At 44.4% G+C, this 23414-nt stretch overlaps 3 protein-coding genes across 4 annotated transcripts; 2 read left to right on the plus strand and 1 right to left on the minus strand.

The window, feature by feature from the left end:
* The first annotated feature begins 361 nt into the window (after positions 1-361).
* On the plus strand, positions 362-7891 carry slc7a8b (solute carrier family 7 member 8b). 2 transcript variants are annotated; one of them, XM_030114594.1, is made up of 12 exons: positions 362-485; positions 1447-1667; positions 2896-3100; positions 3433-3584; positions 4541-4666; positions 5550-5703; positions 5876-5999; positions 6137-6240; positions 6550-6646; positions 6747-6896; positions 7079-7256; positions 7396-7891. In XM_030114594.1, the coding sequence occupies exons 2-12, from the start codon at positions 1523-1525 to the stop codon at positions 7515-7517; spliced, it is 1557 nt and encodes a 518-aa protein (XP_029970454.1). In that variant the 5' UTR covers positions 362-485; positions 1447-1522; the 3' UTR covers positions 7518-7891. The 2 variants fall into 2 exon arrangements, 1 of the variants encoding a protein (XP_029970454.1); XR_003933419.1 differs by lacking the exons at positions 7079-7256; positions 7396-7891 and having other exon boundaries at positions 6520-6646; positions 6747-6796.
* Positions 7892-9274: 1383 nt separating this feature from the next.
* On the plus strand, positions 9275-20192 carry ap1g2 (adaptor related protein complex 1 subunit gamma 2). Its single transcript, XM_030114992.1, has 22 exons — positions 9275-9373; positions 10735-10937; positions 11379-11503; positions 11821-11962; positions 12136-12232; positions 12322-12398; positions 12483-12578; positions 12824-12904; positions 13105-13203; positions 13301-13356; positions 14074-14187; positions 14349-14489; positions 14964-15018; positions 15566-15688; positions 16868-16957; positions 17215-17342; positions 17518-17622; positions 17700-17847; positions 17943-18105; positions 18183-18334; positions 19105-19203; positions 19350-20192. Exons 2-22 carry the CDS (start codon positions 10737-10739, stop codon positions 19443-19445), a joined length of 2388 nt encoding a protein of 795 aa, XP_029970852.1. The 5' UTR covers positions 9275-9373; positions 10735-10736; the 3' UTR covers positions 19446-20192.
* A 536-nt stretch (positions 20193-20728) lies between these two features.
* On the minus strand, positions 20729-22153 carry nedd8l (NEDD8 ubiquitin like modifier, like). The gene is made up of 4 exons (XM_030114994.1): positions 21998-22153; positions 21307-21354; positions 21137-21219; positions 20729-21062 (listed from the first exon to the last, which is right to left on the minus strand). Exons 1-4 carry the CDS (start codon positions 22013-22015, stop codon positions 20942-20944), a joined length of 270 nt encoding a protein of 89 aa, XP_029970854.1. The 5' UTR covers positions 22016-22153; the 3' UTR covers positions 20729-20941.
* Between the last annotated feature and the right edge of the window lie 1261 nt (positions 22154-23414).

A 23414-nucleotide genomic window follows, 5' to 3' on the forward strand; every position in this document is an offset into this window, starting at 1 on the left:
ATGAAGAAATTGTCACACATATTAGCAATATTCAAAGCCACACTCCAGTTTTAATAGATCTACAATTAAAGCACTAGACAGATGAATGCTATTACCCACAATCCTGTGCTCGATTGTGTGGCCAGAAGATGAATATTTTGTGAAGCAGTTTAAAACAAGATTGATTTGGACTGAAGCGAGTTTGACTTTAAGATTAAAGAACAGAGTGGATATAGTATCATTAAACGTTGACTCACAAGAGGCCGGTTTATCTCTCTTCTGTCAATGAGCCCTGGGGCCTCTGCGGAGGGGGCGGGGCTTGAGCCGTGTTGCAGGATTGCTCGCCTCTGATTGGTTGATAGTAACCAGCGCCGGTATTTATCGGCGCTGTCAGCTGGAGCGTCTCCATCAGGGCCAGGCTGCGGCTGGAACTCCTCCAAACATGGAGCTCAACACATAACAGCGACTCTTCACCGACGTCTCCGCTGCCTGCGGCTGCCGGGAAGGTGGGTCACCGCTTTGAGAGAGACTTCCCTGCAGGGCCGACGGAGAGGAAGCGCCAGGAAGCGCAGCAAACCCCGAACTTTTTCACAGCCGGACGCGTTAAAGTGGCTGATGTGAAGAGTTGTTTTTCTTTCTTTCTTTTTTTTTCAGAATTTGTGTGCTTTTGTTTTCACCTTTTCACAGTTTTCATCGTGTGTACTTTAAACCCTCCAGACTGCAGCGGCCGGGTCGTTTATTGTAGCAGTCTGAATTATTTAGGTGGTGGTGTCTAATTTTAGCTCCACCTTAAAGCTTAATGTAGTCTGCTGAAGATGGAGACCGCTCTCCTCTGCTCCTCTGGTTCACATTCTGTTTTTATCTGGATTTTTACTGCGCATGTAAGGATTTTATATTCACACAACTACAGCAGTTTCTCTCCTTTTTTTAATTGTAGCTTCCAGTCACGCTTTCAAAGATATTTAATCAATTTTACTGAATTCTATTAACATGTCCTGGACTAAATCTTTCAACATCACAGTCCACTATTAAATTATCATAAACATGTTTTTAAAACCCTTTCAGTCAGTAGAAACAAGTCTTTCAGTTAAAAACGTATAACCAAAAAGTATTTATTTCAACAAAAGTATGTTTGATACATGAATAATAAGAAAAACGGTTTTTATTCCCACATTCCATGAGTATTTTTTTTTTTTTTTTGCATTTGTTTGTTCTTTAAAAAAGCTGATGCTTAGAAGAAAATTTGACATTTTATGCAATAATTTCTTATTAAAACTGAACAGAACAGAGGTGAACTTGTGGCTCAACAGGACAGCAGTAGAAGTTTTTCCATATATCCATTAAGAGAAACGATTGCTCCAAACCTTTTCCAGTTCTAACATTTTCTCAAGTCATCACTTTAATTCCTGTTAAACTGGAATTCCTTTAATGTTACATTTAATTTTTTTGCTTTGAAATATTTCACAGGTAGCTGTTGCCTGGTCGCCACCTGAACCATCGCTGCAGGAGGAGGAGAAGGAGGAGGACTGGACCCAGCTTCAGGATGACGGTGGAACAGAGGAATCGGAGCAGCGGCGGCGGCACCAGCAGCCAGTCGCAGCACGGCGAGGGTGGCCAGGCCGAGGGGGGCTCTGGAGTAGCTCTGAAACAACAGATTGGTCTAATCAGTGCCTGTGGCATCATAGTGGGTAAGTCTGCAGTCAGTGACGCTCCCACCAGTCTCTACTCGGTCAGCAGACTGAAATCATTTCTAGATCAGTTATTTTGTACATCACAAGAAGGTTCTGCTGTAATGTGCTCAACTTAACAGTAATTACTGAATGTAAATAATGCATGAGCCAAAGCTACATATGGAAAAAAATGGCGTTTCTTATTCATTTCAGGTGTTTAAAAGTTTTTAATGACAAAGATGCGTCTAGTCGAATCAACACCCTGTTGTGTTTACAAGATGATCATTTCTCTGAATTGGTTGCTTCAGCAAGCTTGTCCCTGAAGTATTACTGATTTAAAAATCTCATTATTTCAATCCTCAGTATGGTTCACTTTTCTATTTCCAGCGATCGCAGTTGGCTGTCATATAAAACCTGTTTAATCCCTGCAGACTTCCCACACATGCAGCGGGGGAAACGGTCAATGAAAAGCAATCCCACTAATGCCTGTCGCCTGAGTGAAATCTGCAATTTCCATCACCGTCAGGACGGTGGCTGGAGAGCTGTTCACGAAATGATGTGCTGCTTCATCATATACTCAGCATTTATTGTAAAACATACTTATTCATTATAATCTACTCATCTAGCAAATAAGCTTCAACTTCAAATACTACGTGGCATTGAGACGGGCATAAATATGTAGCATAAGAACAAAGTCTGCGCTGCAGTGCAGACTTGGAAGGTCATTCTAAATATTTGATGCATAATAAATTTAAAATTAGGGTCACGCTGCAACGTCCATGTCGGCTGAATATTGTAATGTAAAACTGACTCCCGGAAATCCACATGAAGCCTGAAAGAGAACGGTGCAGGCTGTACAGCAGATGTCTTTGTGTTTAAATGTCTACTGAGGTGGAAAAATGCTTACAAACCCAAACAAGGAGCCTGAAAGGGGAAACATTAACCCCTTATTTCAGTTTTCAGTCATTCTTAACACCTTCTCATTAAAAAGACTGCGGTTTACTGGAAATATAAAGATGTGCCACCACTTTTATTTGAAGTTTAGGAGAAATTCAGTTTTAGAATACATTTTATTTACATTAAACATTAGTATGACTGGGTTTTTGTTTCTGGCCCCAATTCTGTAAAACGGATCCTCCTTTTAATACAAAACTTATTGATTTCTTTCACTGATATGACATTACTTCACTAAAATTCAGACTTTATATTTTGCTGTTGTCACTTTCAATTGCTTTTAAATCTTCAGGCAACATCATCGGGTCTGGGATATTTGTGAGTCCTAAGGGCGTCCTGGAGAACGCCAGCTCCGTGGGCGTGGCCATCTTCGTGTGGATCAGTACTGGACTCATCACGGCCGTTGGCGCCCTCTGCTACGCGGAGTTGGGCGTGACCATCCCGAAGTCGGGGGGAGACTACTCCTACGTCAAGGACATCTTTGGTGGACTGGCCGGGTGAGCACAAAGCCGCCCGCCTTAATATCCGACTGAGTTGTTTTAGTAATAGGATTGAAACTGGTTAGAAAAAAAAAAAAGATCACTTTTAGGATATTTTTGTTGCACACTGCAGAAGCATAAATTCCAATCATGCACTGCAGGCCACTTTCTGCCTCACAAACTATTGACCCAGTTCAGTTCATTTCACTGATAACAATGTTCCCACAGAATGTGTGATTGTTTTCCATTATATCCCATCGAGGCCCGGCCATTGTCATACACAGCACTGCCCATATATACGGAGTTTTCTTCACATGCTTCATTAACCCCCTGGCCTCGACGTGCCGCAGGTTTCTGCGTTTGTGGACCGTGGTGTTGGTCATCTACCCGACGAATCAGGCCGTGGTCGCCCTCACCTTCTCGAACTACATCCTGCAGCCCCTCTTTGAATCCTGCCAGCCGCCGGAGACGGCGCTGCGACTGCTGGCTGCCATCTGCCTGTGTGAGTTCTTTTCTGAAAATCTGAGATTAAATTACAGTTAAAATGGGTCAACGCATTAGGCAGGAAGAGATTATAAAAGAGGAGTGAAATGTCCTCGTGCCGTGTTTGTTTATATAACTGATATGCAGAGCAACAAACTCCATTGGAGTCAGAGTTTTGGGGAAAACGGCCTTGGAAGACAATGCAGTCATTATTGAGATCCAGAACTCTGCAGAAACTGGACGTCTTGTCAGAGGACTTCCCAGGCCTGAATCTCAAAGCAATATGAGTCTCGTGAGTTATTAACAATGTATCATGAAGCTGACTGCTATACAAAAGGAACATTCAGTGATGTGACTTAAGTGTTACCAGAAAGAACAGAAAAACACAACAATAATTCATTTTACCATAACGGCACATAATTTAAGGTAATTATTACATTTGGAGCCTTCAGATTGTTGTGCCACTGAGACCAATGTGTCAAATTATAATGGCAAAACTGCTGCAGGCAAAAAGCAACTTTCTGTTCAGTTGAGCAGTATTCTCAGATCATTGATGTGGTGCAGCACAACACCTTGATTTGCATCTATAAAATGTTTGGAGAAATTTTGCCTTTAGATAAATTAGATTTCAAGACTCCATTGTTTCTGTTCAAGTGCGTGTGTGTGTGTGTGTGTGTGTGTGTGTGTACGTTCCAATATCGGTTCTGAAAAACTATTAATTTTATGGCCACGTCGGCAGTGCTCAGTGTCGTACAATTCACAAGAGAAAAGAGTTTAACTAATTTTCCATTGTCCAAGAAAATCAGATCTCCTCCTTAAATGACTTTAATTTTATCCTAAGTTATGCTTTTAAGTTCTGTCAACCCAGTTTTATCTCTTAATTTTTAGTTTTTGGGTCTAGTGTTTTGAATCAAAGCTCCTGAAGCTGAGTTTCTTGATGCAGCTTTAGTTTTTTCCTTCCCTTTTTGTCCTCAGTGCTGCTGACGTGGGTGAACTGCTACAATGTGCGCTGGGCTACATGTGTCCAAGATGTCTTCACCGCAGGGAAGCTTCTGGCTCTGGGCCTCATCATAACCATGGGCATAGTCCAGATATGCAAAGGTACGATCGTCTTGCGGCTGTTGTCCAGCTCTCCTTGGCGTAGCCCTGACCCGGAGAAAAGTGACTCGTAGTGTTTTTAACATACATATTTGTTATTTCCACTCGTCTTGAAATCGTCACCAAAGAGCAATACACACTTGTTGGTTTGTTTTTATACTGTACCCATTAAGGACTTTTTAAAAAATATTAAATCGTAGTGAAATACTGGATTCTTCATTCTTGATTCTTATTAATCTCACAATAAATGTGTTCATTCTGACCATTTATTTAAAGACTACTGTGTTCCTGCTTAATTCTACAGAAGAGCAAATGCTATTATTGAAGCACGAACACTTCAGCTGATATTCTAATATGCTGTCGTCTCCCTGTGACTCTTGTAGGATTTGTTAGCTTTATATGAAAGAGGAATTAAATCCCTCGTAGCTCTTCATTCCCCTCATAATCCACACACAGAGGCCAGCGCGCTCTGCCGCGTTCAGTGACGAAGCACATTTATCCTAATGTCACTCTTTGTAGGACAGTTTCTCTTTTGCACAAACATAAATATAAGCTCTTTTATTGGTGACAAGTTGTTTAGTGTTTGAAAGTGTTTGTCTTTAATACATGCTTGTCTGGGAAATAAAGCAAGGGATGTGTGAGTTTCAAGAAATTGAATATTCAATGGATTTTTTTTTTTAAGACAAAGTTTCCTTTGAATTGTATTGTTTGTTTTTTTTACTCTGAATAAAGTAGAGCATCTTTCATCATCTTTCACACCTGTGATGAAATCACAGCCTACTGTCCACAGATGATTTCTGCTGCCCTCTGCTGCTCAGTGTCACACTGAACAATCCAGCATAATTCACTCCTCACCCGCCGAAATGTTTCTTCATCTGTTCTCCAGGTCACTACTACTGGCTGGAGCCGGCACACGCCTTCGAGACGTTCCGTGACTACGATGCTGGTTTGATCGCTCTCTCCTTCCTGCAAGGCTCCTTTGCATACGGAGGCTGGAATTTCCTCAACTACGTTACGGAGGAGCTGGTCGACCCGTTCAGGCATGTGCTTTACTTAAACTCTGCTTTAGTCCTCAGATATTTCACAGCACAAGTTTATTTACTTGGACTGTATTATTGATTTGTGTGCAGTAAGCATTTGCATCAATCTCTTCTGGCAACTGACGCGAGTTTAGAAAACTTTAAAAATGTAATTTCTTTATTTCCCCTGCAGGAATCTACCACTTGCGATCTCCATCTCAATCCCAGTGGTCACCTTTGTTTACGTGTTTGCCAATGTGGCCTACGTCACGGCCATGAGCCCCCAGGAGCTGCTGGACTCCAACGCCGTGGCAGTGGTGAGAAAACACAGCCGTAATCCATCCGGTCTGTGTGCTGGAATCGCACGCACGGCCCATTTACGTCTTAGTTCAGAGAGGCTCGAAAGGTCCTAATTGTTTGCCGTTTTCTATGTTTGAACTGCTGTTTCTCTCAGACATTTGGAGAGAAGCTTCTGGGAGTGGCGTCGTGGATCATGCCCATCTCTGTGGCTCTCTCCACCTTCGGGGCAGTCAATGGCTCCCTCTTCACATCATCGCGGTCAGTTTCTCTCCTCGCTCTGTGTTGCGTATCGTTTCATGGTTCTCCTGATACCTGAATCCGTATGTGGGAACACAAAGAAAGCAAGATGAGTGTTAATTTTATCTTATGTAAAGAGTCTGAATAGTAAAACCTGGTTTGCTTGGTTGTATTTTTTTAAACCTTGATATTTATTTTCTGCACTGGCTCTTCCATAAACACCCATATTGTACCTTTCTGAGTGTCTCCCCCTCTGGCCAGTACACCTGGTGCAGAGACACCATCTGGCTCTGTTCTCAGCCGTTGACAGTCCGTGGTTCTGCATCCCAGGCTGTTTTTCGCCGGTGCGAGGGAAGGCCATCTACCACGCTTGTTTGCCATGATTCATGTTGAGCGCTGCACTCCCATCCCGGCCTTACTGTTTACTGTGAGTCCCGACCCAGTCTCGTCTCACTCCTGTGGTTTGTGTGCTCTGTCCTCACCCTGTACAAACACCACTTAATCTTTCCCCTTACTTGCTGATTTAGTTGATCACCACTATGCTGATGTTGTGCACCAGTGACATTTACACCCTCATAAACTATGTGGGCTTCATCAACTACCTCTTCTACGGCGTCACCGTCGCTGGACAGATTGTGCTGCGTGTACAGAAGCCCGACATGCCACGACCAATCAAGGTAAAGAGACAATCCAAGGACTCTTTTTTTTTTTTTTTTGTTTTTTTTTTTTCCCCCCTTCCATACACCATCAGCTGATCCCCGGCTTCAGTCCATCATGCAAAGAAACGGACATGTTAAAAAAAAAAAAAAAAAAAAAAAAAAATCAAATTCAGCTATGCCTGTGTTTTCTTATTGTCCAGGTGAGCCTGGTTTGGCCTGTGATCTACCTGCTCTTTTGGGCCTTCCTGCTGGTCTTTTCTCTCTACTCGGAGCCCCTCGTCTGTGGCATTGGCCTGGCCATCATGATGACCGGTGTCCCTGTGTATTATCTTGGCGTTCACTGGAAAGACAAGCCAAAGTATTTTAACACTGCCCTGGGTAAGGTCACAATTCTGCCAAACACATCAGTGAGAATAGTGTTGTACAGATTTTTTTTTCCCCAGGGGTTTTAGCATGTATTTGATATAAAAGACAAAAAAAATTAAAAAATTGCTTCTACTTTTCCAATTCTTCGTAGATAAAATGACACATTTGTGCCAAAAGCTGTGTCTGGTGGTCTACCCTTCCATGGAGGAGAGTTCAGAGCCACAGCAGCCCGATGAGCGAGCATCTGAAGGGGACACGGGAAAAAACGCATGAATCTGCAGTTGGTCCATTTTCCCACATATGGCCGAAAGGCGGCGAAGAAAAGGCTTCTGGAAAGAGTTACAGAGTGACTGGATGTAAATGATTGTCCTAAATGTTTTGTCGCACTGGGATCTGATGGGCCTTAATCCGAAACACATTTATACTGCAGTAACATTTTTTTTTCTTTGAGTTCACCTGCTGTTTTTTTTTTTCTTTCTTTTTTGTAGAATACTCACTCTGGTAAGGTTTTGAAAATGTATGTAAATTTGATTTCATTTGTTCACACCATCCCCTTGCTGTAAGATTCAGTGAGATCTTAGATTTTTCACATTAGGAATGTATGTATTTCAGGTAAAGTAAGTAATAAAAAAAAAATCCACCTTTATGCATTTAAATGCAGAGCAGTCATCAAAGTGCTCATGATGTACATAAATCTTGCAAACACACATTTTTCACGTGTGCACATCTGTTCAAAACAGAGCTGCTGTTCTATAGCTGGAATGCAATCATGTTCTCTAAGTTTTGTATGGAAATATTCCCCCTTCTTCATCAATGTTTCATCCACCTGTTGTGCCTGGCCTGGAGAGGGCGGAGTCTGCTCACAGTGAGGGATCACATTGCGGAAGTCTCTGTCAGGTATGACGAGCTGCAGTGGGTCAAGAAAACCTACCAGACACACCGAGACTGGAAACTGGTTTCTGACTTCACAATAACACCATCACGTGCGTTCAAGTAAGGCAGCACAATGGGAGGATTTATCCAACCACCAGAAACATACATCTGGACCAGGGAGGAATGGAAAGACAACTGAAAGTATTCTTCTCTGAAGCAACTTTGGTACTTTTAGTGACTTGTAATCCCAGTGTTGCTTATTAATTTAGATGCATAAAATGCTTCTGTTCATGTACATTATCAACATTTTAGTTGTCACAAACTAAAGCAAACACACTGCATGCAAAGACAAAAACACTGCAGGACCATATTGAGTTCCCAATACGCAGCGCTTCTTTCATAATGCAAGAGGAACCACAGAGAGAACATGCAAACTCCAGACATGAAGACTGATATTCAAGCATGGCTGTGCTTGAGACAAAGTGTCTGTGAACCATGAAACTCATGTCTTTCTTTCCTAAACAACTACTCAATTCTGACTGAAATCAACTGTATGACAGAAACGTGAACCTTGATACCATGGCATGTCTTACAGTTTTGTTTTTTCAGAGTAATAAGTCCATGCTTGTACTGGTACATTTTTTATATGGACATATTATTTAGCATTGCTACATTCATTCATCCATCCGTCCATCCCCAGGAATCAGCACCAGCTGATTGCAGCTGTGCATGGGCATGGCTGGCCTGGCACGCCAGACTGTCTCTCCGTGCTCAGGGATGCATGGGAAAACATGCTTTATATGTGTGTAACACATAAAGTCAGTGAGTACTCATGCACATGAAGTACAAGCAAACTCAAAGGCCCAGCTCAGACTCAAACACCATTCTTCTGAGGCCAGAGCAGTGGCGTGGTTGTGGTCTCATGACTACATTTCCACAATATTGGTCTTGATTTGGTTTCTGTTTAAAGTCTTGGTCTTTTGGTCTTGTGGTCTTGGGAAGCTCTGGTTTCGGGTGAAGTGGTCCTGTGGTAACCACCACACTACCGTTTCATTTCCTCATCAGAAACCTAGAAGCCTTTATGTTGAAAGTCCTGACCGGAAGTGGTGCGGTAAATGTCGTCTCGTTCATTTCTATGGCTCTCAGTATTTGGGCCATCTGACTGCTGCGGAGTGGAGTATCGCTGTGCGGTCGGCTGAACGGGTATTTTTTTTTTTCTTTTTAAATAAATACTGGCTTCTCTGCACATTTTAAAGGTAGGCCGTCATTTTGAAGTGTAAACCACTGAAGGTAAACGGGCTGTCATGCTAACTGAGCTAGCTGTTTTAGCTCGACTGTCCTCTACTGACAGCATCTGCAAGGTTAGCTCGGTTCGGTCGGTTCGAGTCCCAGGCTGGGATCACCGACCTGCCTCTTCCACTGTCTCCTCAACTTTGTTTTTAACCCCGGCGCCTTTTGACCGACGTCGAAATAACGCAGATACGGGCAGGAGGGAGTAAGTTTTCTAGTTTGGAAGCTAGTGAATAACACCGCCGCAGGTGAAGAAGAAACGGCCGGTTTAGTCAACTTCTCACTAGTTTCGGTGGCGCGGACTAGTTTACCGGAACAGCCAGGTGATCTGGTGTGTTTGGAGAAATTAAATGGTTCTTCTGGGTTTTTAGTGATTAGCTTGAACACACACCTGGAGCTGTGGGTGCAGGAAGTGAAATACACAGCAGACAATGCTGCTGCTGCTGCTGCTGCTGCTGCTGCTGCTGTGATGTTTGGTTTGTGGTAATAATCCATTTACAACACAGTGTGTGGCTCTCCAGCACTGCCACGAGGGTTTCATCATATGGTTTAACGCCCTAGGTAATAATGATGACACAGTAGTGATGCTTTACCTATAGATCACACATCAAGACTGTGTCACAAAATGCTCTTCAAGTTTCCAACATGTGAAAAATCAATATAAACTGAGACAAAAGAAGAGAAGAATTTGTAAAGGGCAAATAAAATGGTAAGGATAGAGTGAGACTTAGGCAGGCGTCTTGTGAATGATAGCCCTATAGAATATATATCACTTTTCAGTCTAATTTTTTGAAGGCAGAATTTCACAGTTTGGAAGCCCTCGCCATAATCCTGCAGAGTCGCCATGTTTTGTCACCGTGCCTGACCTCGGGGTCACGAACATTCACATCAGTATTTCAGAGACATACTGAGCAGCATGGTTTATGGAGACATCGAAGGTGACCCGTAAAGCTTCTTATAAATTCTGTATTTTACAGGCGGCCAGGTTGGGAAAGCGAGCACATCAGAGATAATACTGTTATTTTTGCCTCAGCTATAAGTCACACAGCAGCAGTTTACACAAGCAAAAGGAACTTTGGCTGTTACCCGAAAGAACTGCTTTACAGTGCAGTGATGAGAATGAATTAAAGTGTGAAAAACGCAGTTTGTGGATGAAAAGACAAAACTATGCATTAATGCAGTGTTCAGTTTTAGGAAATAAGATTGATGTGATGTGATTGTGAAAACAAAGGAGTGACATGTGCTACCAATGTGCTTAAATTGTTTTCTTGTTTCCTTATATCAACGCGATCCTCCATCACCCCACCACCACCGCGCACGTACACAGCCATGTCTCCGTCGGTGCCCCTCCAGGAGATGATCCGGGCCATCAGGTCTGCCAGGACGCAGTGTGAGGAGCGAGGCGTCATCCAGAGGGAGTGCGCGGCCATCCGGGCGCAGTTCAGGCAAGCCGACAATGGCGGGCGGTCGCACAACTTGGCCAAGCTGCTTTACGTGCACATGCTGGGTTACCCCGCTCACTTTGGTCAGGTGGGTGGATTCTTTTTGCCTAATGCCTGTCATGGGTTCATTTGGGTTGAACGTGGGCTGGAAAGAGGCTGCAGTATACAGGCCAAAGCAGCACTAACCACTCATATGGACATCCTGAGCACTGCTTTGTAGCACAAGTCTCAACAATACATGAGCAGAGCATGTCATTGCTTTGCACTTGTTGACTTGAGAGGTCGCTGATGTTTTCTCTGATTTTACAACTGTTAAATTGTGGTTAAATCCCTCGAGCGAAGTCTGTGGGGGTGGAGATTGGAAGTGGGCCACCGAGTGCGTCCAGCCTGAGGACTGCTGCTGCTCTCCGAGCTCACACTGACTTCCAGTTGGAGCGGTTAAAGAGAGGAGAATTGCCCCCGGGGCGCCAGCAGTCTCGGTACTTGGAAGTTGCTCCGCATTGCTAAGAGTTGTTGCTTTTATCACTAGATGGAGTGCGTGCGCATGATAGCCAGCTCGCGCTACAGTGAGAAGCGTGTGGGGTACCTGGGAGCCATGATGCTGCTGGACGAGAAGCAGGACGCCAGCCTGCTCATCACAAACTCCATTAAGAAGTGAGGATGAGCCAAACGCCAGTTGAACTGAAATGCATTTGCATGTTTCCATTGCTAACATCTTGTCAAGGCGGAAAAAATTCCCTGTATGTATTTTCTCAGAAAGTGCAAGATTAGAATTACAAAATTAAAACATATGTTCTGTCATTCATGTGAACTTACAGCTGTGTGCACGTCAGACATCTTTTATCTGCCGATATTGTTAGCAGTGTGTTTTCAGATAAACAGAACGGAGGATAACGTCGCGTGAATAATCCTGTTTAAACACTCAGAGAGCCGCCTCGTCATCGGCGTGTCTCTCTGTGTCTGTGCTTCAGCGACCTCTCCAACAGTAACCAGTACGTGCAGTCCCTGGCTCTGTGCACGCTGGCCTGCATGGGCTCAGCCGAGATGTGCAGAGATCTGGCGCCGGAGATCGACAGGCTGCTCCGATCCTCCAACTCCTACATCAAGAAGAAGGTGTGTTTCTCTGAAAGCCTCAAGTTTTGTGATTCGTTTGTCATATCTGTAACATAAAAAAAAATTATACGTTGTCTCGTGGTGGAGTCATTACATTAAACACCTTCATCTAGTCTGGTCTCACTGTACCCATGATGCAACACTGCTGATGAGCGGCTTCACTCTTCTTTTAGGCTGCTTTGTGCGCCGTTCACATTGTGAGAAAAGTCCACGATCTCGGAGAGCTTTTCGCCCCGGCCGCTCGTTCGCTGCTTTCTGAAAAGAACCACGGTGAGCGAATCTTTACCCGCAGCTGAAACGACCAGCTCGTCCTCAACCTGCTCTTTTCCTAACGAATCTCCATCTGCTGCTCCCGTCAGGTGTGCTGCACGGCGCCGTGGTGCTCATCACTGAGCTGTGTGAGCGGAGCCCAGAAACACTCGAGCGATTCAGAAAAGTACATAGGACTCATACACACACACACACACACTTGATTGTCTGTAATTTGTGTTGTAATGAGTTTATGCCGTGTTTTCTGCAGACAGTGCCTGATCTGGTTCAGATCATGAAAGGTCTGGTCATTTCCGGTTATTCTCCGGAGCATGATGTGGCGGGAATCAGCGATCCCTTCCTTCAGGTCAGTCCAACTCCCACATCAAATAACGTGATTTGCAGCGTGAGTGTAAATGTTTTTTCTTTTTCTTTTTCTTCACTTTTTTTAAAATCTGTGAAAACAAACTTTTGGCATGTTTTCTCCAAGTCTTGAGTGTGTCTCACACACACACACACACACTCACCATCTCGTCTTTGCGTCGTTTCTCCTGATTCGTTGTACCAAAATAACGCGTCCATCTGTTCTTTCCCTCTCGCCTCCACCTGCAGGTACGCATCTTGAGGTTGCTGAGGATTCTCGGTCGCAACAACGAATCGGCGAGCGACGCCATGAACGACCTTCTGGCTCAGGTTTGACGTCCACGTTCTGAAAATATCATTGTCTTATGTCCTCTTCAGTCATTCTGAAATGAAATAATGCCTTTGAGAGAACAAATTGCAACACAAAATATTTTACAGACGATTGGAAAAAAACATATTTCACACATTCACATCTACACGCACGTTTTCAACACATATGTTGCGCCGATGTGCTGTGATGTCCGACGCAGGTGGCGACCAACACTGACAGCACCAAGACTGTGGGCAACGCCGTGCTGTACGAGACTGTTCTCACCGTCCTCGACATCAAGTCAGAAAGCGGCCTCAGGGTGAGAAGCCGATCCCACAGCTCGCCGCGGGGACAGGAAAGGAACGACGCTGCCGTCCCTAAATAACTGCTGTGTGCTCGCTGTCGCTGTGCCACAGGTACTGGCTGTCAACATCCTGGGACGATTTCTTCTCAACAATGACAGGAACATTCGGTGGGTGTGTTTTTCCCTCTCCCTCTCTGCACCGTTCCCGCCTTTCGCTCTTATCTCTCAGGGTCATGTCACCTTTCAAGGCTGACGGCGAACTCGCTGCTGCCTCTCAACAGGCTGTTATCATCCCAGCTAACTAAGTAATTACTTTCCCCCGAGCCGCTCTGGAAGGTCACTGCCCGTCTCATATTCAGGCCATGTTGTTCTCCAGTGAGAGACTCTTTGGGGTTTTTGCTGTGTTGTTATTTTTTTGGGTTTATCCCCATGGGGGACTTGAGGGCAGACAGGTCTGTCTGGTTCCGGCCTGCAGGCCCCCCGGGTGACGGTGAGAGGACTGGTTTGTTCCTGCGAGACCCGCCCACCTGGATGACGCAGCTCCCGTCTCCACATGAATACTTGATGAGCCAATTACTTATCCCAAGTGGAAAGATAAATTATTTATCTCGGCAAGATGAGGAAATTAACTTTTTCCAGACGCCGAGTCGTTGTTGTCACTTCACAGCTACACATTATTTTAATGATATATTCATCAAATACATTCAGTTTTTTAGACAATAAGACACTTGCATTCATACCGACTGGCGAGTCGCCACGCACACATCAGAGGATCATGCAAACTCCACGCAGAAATTCCCCCCACGTGATTCAAACCAGGGCTTCGTTCAGTCTTAGAAGAAAATCTCCAAAACCTACTTCAGTCTGTCTCTCATTGACTTTCAGATATATTGCCATGACGTCTCTTCAGAAGATTGTTGTGACGGACCACAATGCAGTGCAGCGCCACAGGGGGACCATTGTCGATTGCCTGAAGGACCAGGATGCATCTGTGAAGCGGTAACTTTTACCTTGAAAGGAATCTGTACACGAAATACAACTTCAGTTCTGTTCAGTCATGGATTTTGTGCATTTTGTTATAAACGAAGTTCGAGTCTTGTCTCTCAGTGGTGTTGACCGATGCACGCAGCGTGGCTAACACTGTGCCCGGTGCCGTCTAGCCGTGCCTTGGAGCTCTCCCTGGCTCTGGTGTCAGCCTCCAACATCCGCTCCATGATGAAGGAACTGCTCCTCTTCCTCTCCTCCTGCCCCCCCGAACTGCGCAGCCAAACGGCCAGCGGTATTTTCAACGCGGCCGAAAGGTGCGTTCGAGGCCCTGATCTGTGCATGGAGGCGCACACACACGCTTCGCGCTCATGCATGTGAACACGTTCAGTGTGCTGTCCTGTGCCGAAGCTGGGATTGGCGTTTTTTTGTATAATCACACCACGACGACAACGCGCACAGTAAATGTGATGCAGCTGTTTTAAATGTTGGAGCTGTAACAGAAAGGTGTGTGTGTGTGTGTGTGTGTCTGAATTATCGACTGTGCGCAGCTCCGTGTCTCACTCTGTGTCTGTCTCCACTCGCGGTGATAATCTCGCTCCTCGAGCAGAAAGCGTAACGATGAATGGCCCTTTGTCTTTAGGCGCTAGACAGCTGTATGTGTGCCTCGCCAATGAAGGGATACAAATGCAGAAAATGTGTGTGCGTGCGTGTGTGTGTGTGTGTATGTGTGTGAGTTCCTCACACTCAAGCAGCACTGAGTGAGCTGTGTGTGTCTCTGTCTCTGTCAGGTATGCGCCCTCCCAGCGCTGGCACATTGACACCATCCTGCATGTCCTCACCACGGTAAACTGACTCAGCCGCTCACCTGCTCCCTTTTTTTTTTTTCCCGCCTCCTCACGACAAGCTTTCTAATTCTGAGCACACTGAGTAGAGATAAATTTAGACTGAATTAGTGACGGCTGCACACAAGTAAAATGCTGTTTTGTTTTGTTTTGTTTTTTTTAATACATTTGACACAAGATGCGATGCTCCTGCTTTTAAACAAAGGTTCTCAAAAGGCTTCTTATGCTGGACTAATGCCGCTTTTATTGCACCTTTCTGTATCATATGTTTTGTTTCTTCATAAAATAGCTCAAACTGTTTATTTGTAGTGATTTCTCCTCACGATAGATGGCACAACAGGTTTACAGAAACGGTAATGGTGGATGTGTGGCTTGAATTAGGGGTTAATCCTTTGTAAATGTCCTTTATGGTGAATTGTTATGGAAATGTGCTGCGAGTGCGGCCATTGTGTCTGGGAGAAAATGTAGCGTGACCTAAATACTCCAACCAGCTGTCCGAGCTAATGAGGTTTGGTGAGTGCGTTTCTGTGTGACTCCCACTCTGACAGGCAGGGGGCGACGTAAGAGACGAAACGGTCCCCAACCTGATCCAGCTCATCACCAACACCTCCGAGCTGCACTCCTACACCGTCCACAAGCTGTACCGCGCCCTGATCACCGACATCTCTCAGGTCTGTGGGTCGGGACCTTTCACCGTCAGGCTGCAGAGGAAATCATATCTTTTTCCGACACACAGATTAAAACTCGTGTGCCCTAAAGGCAGCTCAGATTTTTTTGGAATTGGAATTTTGCCGTAGTTCTGCTTTTATCCTTTCATTTAAAACAGATCCATCTGTAATTGCTTTTCACGTGCTGTTCAAACCGCTTCGTCCTGGCAGCTGTAAACACCGATGGAGCAAAGGTCTGCAGGCGAACTCTGGGATGCTCTGCGGACGTGGATGAGCAGTTATCAAATGTGCACCAAAACCGCCGACCTCATGCCGTACACACCCAGCGGCTGAGTGAATGTGATCGCAGGATCCGTGAAACCAGCGTCGGCTTTGATTTTATATGTTTAGATCAACGTAATGTGCCTCGCGCAGCCTCATCAGTTTGAACTGATAGCTGGACTGGTGCAGAACAGACACACCAGGTGTGTGTGTGTGTGTGTGAGTACTCAATCTTACGTTTGAGATAAATAAACTCTGTCAAGCATAGGATGAGAGATGTTAAAAATATACTAATCTAGAGAGAAAAATACAGTGAGCCTGTATACACATGGATAAGAAATGCAATTCATTATTTTTGTAGGAAAATTACAAAAAAAAATTTTTTTTAACTAATGAACAGAATGGGAAAGTCTGCAGCGGCCATGTTCACAGTACTACCAGAAAGTTTTCAGTTTAGGACGCACACATGTGATTTATTTAAGGAATTAAGTGTTCTGAGCTATATAGCGTTGGATAATTTTAAACACAAGTACTGTTGGATGTCTCGCAATCCGTCTCCTTTCTGAGAAACCTTCCTGACTTCTGCGCCGCGCAGAGCGGCGCCGCGGCCGAGAGGACGGCTGGGCTTTCAGTCTGAAACCGGCTGATGCAACCAGGTTTATTTTTGGATCTTCTGTCAGATGAGCAGCCGTGCGGTCGTCTGCCGTGCGACGCCGTTCCTCATCTTCCACCACGTTGAAAAAAAAAAACAACACAAAACCGTGAATTGGGGGAATATTTGGCTCTGACGTTCCAAACTGCTTTCTGAGCCAATCCAACAGAACCGTGAAGCATCACTCTGTGAATGTTGGCGCCGACCGTAATGTCCAGGCGCAGTTCTGAGAATTGTGTGTGTGTGTGTGTATATGTGTGTGTGTGCAGCAATCTCTGGTCCAGGTGGCGTGCTGGTGCATCGGAGAGTACGGAGACCTGCTGCTGAAGGGAGACTGCCAGGAGGCTGAGCCTGTGCAGGTACACACAAACCGCTCAGCAATTCTTTTTTTTTTTTTTTTACACACATATTTGTTTTTTGTTGAGCGCGACACAAAATCTATGATCCAACAGTAATGAAATAACTGTCAAGCTCTGCTTATAATTTCTAGACAATCGCCACAATATCTCTAGAATATATGAATATCATGAAAATCATCCGAGTTATTTTTCTGCTTTTTGATACGAAAACAAAACGACAGCGGTTTTCAGGCTCTGCTGGTCTGTCCGGTGCTCAGGTGTCGGAGGACGACGTCCTGGACGCCCTGGAAACGGTCCTGCAGTCCCACATGTCGTCCCCGGCGACCCGAGGCTTCGCTCTCACCGCCACCATGAAGCTCAGCACCAGGATCACCGAGAATGTGGAGTAAGAAGTCGTCTGTTTATCCTGCAGCGAGCGAGCGTGCGTGGAGCACACGCAAGAATCTGCCCAAAAGACTCCATTCTTTCTGAGGAGAAGAAAAAAAACATATTTTTCAGTGTGTCTCACATGATTAAACAAGGAGTTTAAATGCTCGGCGTTCCTCTTCATCCCCTTCCAGTCGCATCAGAAGCATCGTCAGCATCTACGGCAGCTGCATCGACGTGGAGCTCCAGCAGAGGGCTGTGGAGTACAACGCTCTCTTCAAAAAATACGACCACATGAGGTGCAGCGGCTGAACAAGTGAAATCCGCCCGTCCTCTTCTTTCACTGTGGCTCTGAAGGCGCTCTCTCCGTCAACAGGGCGGCGGTGCTGGAGCGGATGCCAGTGATTGAGAAGAACTCCCCGGGTCACACCAACGGGGAGTCGACAGGAGAGGCGGTGAAGGAGGTTCAGCCGGTCAGAGTGAAACAGGGAGAGCCGCAGCAGCCGGCGCAGCCTGCCGGCCAGGTAGACCACATTATACTGCTGTCAGCGTTTCTCCGGCGACGCAGTCGGAGGAGGTTTGAACACGACGTTCTCCTTCACTCTGTGCTGCTGTTCAGGTCTGTGACCTGCTGGACCTCCTGAGCAGCACGGAGGAGCCCCTGCAGCCCCCCTCAACGGGAGGCGGCGGCGGACCCCCCCAGTCCAGCGGCTCAGCCGGCGCCGCCGGAGGAGACCTCCTGGACCTGTTGGGGGGCCTCGATCCCATCCCCCTCGCACCAGGTCCGCCCCCTAAGATTAAGATCGTGATCCCAGCGTTGAATACATGCAGCATTTCTTCACATCTCCCTCCTCCGCAGCTCCCACGGTCACCGTGTACGACAAGGCCGGAGTGAGTTTGACACTAAGCTGTGAGAAGCAGTCGGACTCGGGCCTGACGGTCACACTGACAGCCTCCAATTCCACCGACTCGGACATCAGCAGCTTCACCCTGCAGGCGGCCGTGCCCAAGGTTCGTGTCACGACTCGAGAACTCAAACCAGACATGACATTCACTCAGAAAGACACATCAGAGGAGATGCGCCTGCACGGTACTTATCTGATCTTTAACTTTCTAGAACTTTAAAAAAGGAAAAAAAAAAAAAAAAGGTCATAAAATCAGGTTAATTATATCTTAGATTGTATTTCGATCCGGTCACGTGTTCTGTAGTTTCCATGTGTCACAGGGAACAAGGTGTCGGCCCCGCGAGTTGGAAAGCCTGTTTGTTCACTCCTGACCAGTTTGTGTTGCTTCAGAGCACAAAGGCAGCTGCTGCCACGACCGGCTTTCTGCCTGAGACGCGATGGTTTTATTGACTTGCCAAGGAATTTACATTCTACTTACACAAAGGATTTTCGATGGCTCGGTGCCGACGATGAGCGGGAGACTGAACACAGAGGAGGAGCTGGTCAAACAGGAGAAGTGGGCCGCTGCTACGTTTACACACATGAAAATGAACTGGAACAAATGTCAGCTGTGATTTTGCATTTATCGATCATGGTGTCAAAGATAAATACTGACCTGGTTAATGAAGTAATAAATCATAGAAACAATGCAACACTTTGCTTATTTAGTCAGTTATTTCTTTAATTGCTGGGACTGCATTGAGAGGCTTTCGTGTTGCTGAAGTACACTTCCTCCTGGTAGTTGTCAGTCCCAGTTGCCGTGGTGATGTGTCAGGGAACCGTCACTGCAGCAGATGTTACCTGAACTCCACCTGCTTCGTCTGATTCCCTCCGCAGAGCGTCCAGTTACACATGAAGGCCCCCAGCGGCGACTCGCTTCCCGCTCGAGGCGCCGCTAAAGTCACGCAGGTAGTGATGCTCAACAACCCAAGCAAGGTGAGTGCGGAATGCAAATAACTCAGTCTATTGATCCCTCATCCTGCAGTCCTCCAAACATCACGCTTCACAGCGTTTGTCAGGGAAGTCGAGAGAAGAAAACATCTGGTTATATCTTCGTCTTCGTCTCCCGTCTCTGATTTCAGGTTAATCTGAAAATGAGAATCCGCTTGTCGTACAGCAGCAGCCAGGGATCAGCGGTCCAGGACACGGTCCAGGTGGACTCCTTCCCGGCGCCGTGACGGCAGCTGGCCGCCCTCCAGCAGCGTCGTGACTGCAGCACAGGCTGCCGTTTCTCAGCTCAACGGTTTTCATTTTTGTTGGAGTCACATTTTTCTCCCACTCCCTGGAAGTGTTAATGTGATTTCAGCAAACAGGTATAATTTAAGAAAGAAAAAAAAACAAAAAAAAAAAAAACTTGTTTTATTTGGGGTGGGGTTGCAATCACTACTGTACTTTGAAATGTTGTCCATTAGGTGGCATTCAGGTTCTTTGTTTACAAGCTGCTACATCTGATTGTATTCAAGTGTTTCACTCCGGAATTGTAGAAACTTGGCGGCTCCAATCGGTGTAAGCCACTGGATCAACCCCCCATACTTCACTCCATGCGCTCACTCTTTCAAAGCGGGGGAAACTCTTAATGAGCCGCAACCTTCAGCAGGAATCTCATGGATCCAGTATACTTGATTTTATTTATGAAGACAAAGATATGCATTCGAACTGGAAGGATTTAAACACTACCTTATGTGCTGCACTTAACTTGCCTTCTGTTACTCAGACCACCCTAATTCATTCCCCTGTGCCTTTCATTCCTTCTTTAATCATATTTTGAGGCCAAGAATATTTAAATATAAATTATACCCATGTTTGTATCATCCCCATACAAGCAATACTTGCTTTTTGTGAGCAGTGGCACCGTGTCTGTTGTTTACAGAGGCTCCGAGAGAGTTATTTTAATTTCTGAGTACTGTGTAAAGTGATGCGAGAAGAAGAAGAAAAGAAGTATTGCTTACGATATGTATATTTTCGATATTATATGTAAAAGCACAACTGAGTTTTAAGACTTTGTGAGACACAACCGTTTGTTTGAGGACAAGGGTTGAAAACAAACCCCGAGATGAAGCCAGCATTAATAATCTGAGGAAACATGCATGTCGGCACCGGTGCTTCGTATAAATTTGAAAAGAAATTTCTACCAGACTGTTGCATATCGCCACCTTGACTCAAATGTAACGGAAACAGGAGAGAACATCGTCAGCTGTCGAGATCGACTTTGAATCTTCAGTCTCAAGTTGTTTTCTAATAAAAACCAAGTGAAATCAGTTTTCATAATCCGCAGCAGTCACGTGTGTTTTGTTCTGGTATGAATGCTCAGAGAAAAACAACCAACCATAACATTAGGAACAGGACAGGTGAAGAAACCAATTACGATTTAGAGTTTCAAACAATGACGGAAATTAATATAAATCAGAGAACTGTCCCCAAAAGGTATGGAGACACATGATGTGCAAAGAAGACATTCGTATCAACTTCAGCATTTATTCACAAGCAGAAAGACCACAGTGCTCTTAAACTGTCAAAAAAAAAAAAAAAAGAAAACATCTAGAAAGGAATCAGAATGTCCTTCTTCTGTTGTTTGGTTTGTTTGCGTTGGCCCGGGAGCAGAGGATTTCCAGATTTCTGTGCTGTGACAGACATCTAAAGTGATGGCACTCTGCGGGCTCCGACGGTCAGCGCCTCATGAGGAGGGGGGCTGTATGCAGCCTCTGTGGAGCGACGACCCTCCCCTTAGCGCCAACACAAGGTGGAGCACCGAGCCTCCCTGGATCTTGTAGTCTGCTGCCGTCTTCTCATCATTCCTGTGGAGAATATAACAGGGAGTTCAGAGGAGAAACCTTCAAGCTTAAACCTGTGGGGAGCGAGAGTGACTTACATCTGTTTTCCACTGTAGATGAGTCGCTGTTGCTGCGGAGGGATCCCTTCCTTCTCCTCCACCCGTTCTTTAATTCGCTCCACCTTATGATCAACAACAGACAAGACATTTAGAAATGATGCACGGTCACTACAGCTGCTTCTGAAAGACTTTTTACTTCTAGGTGTTACCTTGTCTGTGGGCTCAATGTCGATCTCTATTTCTTTTCCAGTGAGAGTCTGAAACATCAATAAAAAAAAGGATTATTTACAGTAACATAAGGGTAATTTTCAAAAGAGTTGCAATGATTATGTGCTCAGAAAATTGACACAATTTAAGAATTTCTCAAAACACATTCCTTACTTTTAGGAAAATCTACCCATCGAATGATGCATTTAAAGTAGATGCACAATAGTGGATATTTTGCAGATATATCAATAATTTTCGGTCTCTTGTGGCAGTTCTAATACTTTCACACGATTACAGAGAAAATTTAGTCTCCCATCATTTTCAACCCATTAAATTATTTCATGTTTAAAGCAGGACGATCCCGCTGTGTCGATAACACTGCTCCTCCCGAAAGCACTTCACTTTTTTGAATAGCTAAACGTAAACGAAGCTAAACCCGTGCGAATTACAATGTAGAATCGGAAATATAAGAAGAAAGAGGTCATCGCCGATTTACAGACAGCTTATGTTGACGGCTAATAATCCGAAACAGCAACAATAAATGTCGCGTGGATGTCTGTTTTTAACATTTTAATGGAATCAAATTTAACAGAAGTCAGTTTAAATTCTGCGCGAGGCCCTGAAAGAAATTAACGGAGCCAAAACCAAGACGAGATGTGGTGAAAACTGAGAAACATAAGAAACACGTCTTACCTTAACTTTGATCAACATGTTGATTAATGGTTATAATTCTATTACAAACTGTTTAAAACAATAGCTGAACAAAACACTCCACAGATAGTATTTAATACAAGCTGCCTCTCGAGCTAACTTCAATCGCTTCCTGTGTAACACACTGACGGTCCGGGCAATACGCACGCTCACAAACACAAAGGTTCCGAGTTTCTTTCTTTTTCTTCCAGTGTTACTCTGATAAATAATAATAATAAAAAAAACATTTACTAAACTTTAAGATTGGTGATTATTTGCAATGACTTCTAGAATGCAATGATAAAATGTGAAAAGCTCTTTTTATTCATATTTTCAGTTCATCCTTCGCTTCAGGGACAGAAGTTGTCCAGGTTGCTCATTTTTTCCTGAACAAAAAAAATCTTTTGAACACAATAAAAAAAAAGCACATAAGTAAATAAAGTCCGATAATACATAAAGCCCCAAGTGTATGTATCTGCGATGTTATAGGCATAAGATTTTTTTTAAGGGCAGGCAATCTGGGTTCAATCATAGAAGCTTCAAAGAGTTTGTCTGTTTTTCCATCCTGTAATCCAGAGATCTCTCATACCACTTTGTCAAACAGTGTAACTGGCGGGTGGAGCTCATCTTGTTTACAATGGACAGAAAGCAATGTACATCTTGTACAGGTTGGCGTCCCACCACTATAGTCAAACACAGAGAGGCAGGCAATCATCTATCCTGCATTCTCACCCAATCAGAGAAAATAAAATTATTTTTCCAGTTTATAAAATGAGTGTTGGAATGCATAAAACAGTGTGCTTTTGACACCACCTGTACCTTTTGCAGCTGCTTGATGAGTTGAGAGAAGTCTGTTTTTGTTGGAATGGATGACTGGAAAAAATTAAGTTGACCTGGAGTCTTACTTTGAGCCTTTGAGGGATAAACAGAGGATTTTCTTAAGATCACTACATAAAGGTTGCCAAAAATTATTAATTAGATGTGACGATTATCCATTTTTTCCATCAAATTTGGGTTCATATCTTCAGTTTTTCAATGAATTCACTCTTATTGATAGAATAAATAAAATATTATTTAGTTAAACCAAATCGAAATAAGGTTTAATTATAAAATAATTCTGATATGGTGTAGAAAATTGCATTTTTTTAAATAGTCAAATCTATTTTCGCAAGTTCAGAAAATATTTGTTGGACAAAATATATCAAATTTCTAAAATATTTTTCAACATGAATTTTGCTACTGTGTCTTCGTGGTTCATTGTTTCCAACATCTCTGATTCTCTGTTGTGGACTTTTAGATGATTAGAGATGAACAACATTATCCACATACAGAATGTAACAGAGCAATCCCAGCTACAGTAGTTAGGGTTGGAGATTAAGTAAACACAGTGCAGAAATAAAGTCTTGAAATCTAATATAAC

Source organism: Salarias fasciatus, chromosome 18 (genome assembly GCF_902148845.1).
Source record: "Salarias fasciatus chromosome 18, fSalaFa1.1, whole genome shotgun sequence".
Lineage (NCBI taxonomy): Eukaryota > Metazoa > Chordata > Actinopteri > Blenniiformes > Blenniidae > Salarias > Salarias fasciatus.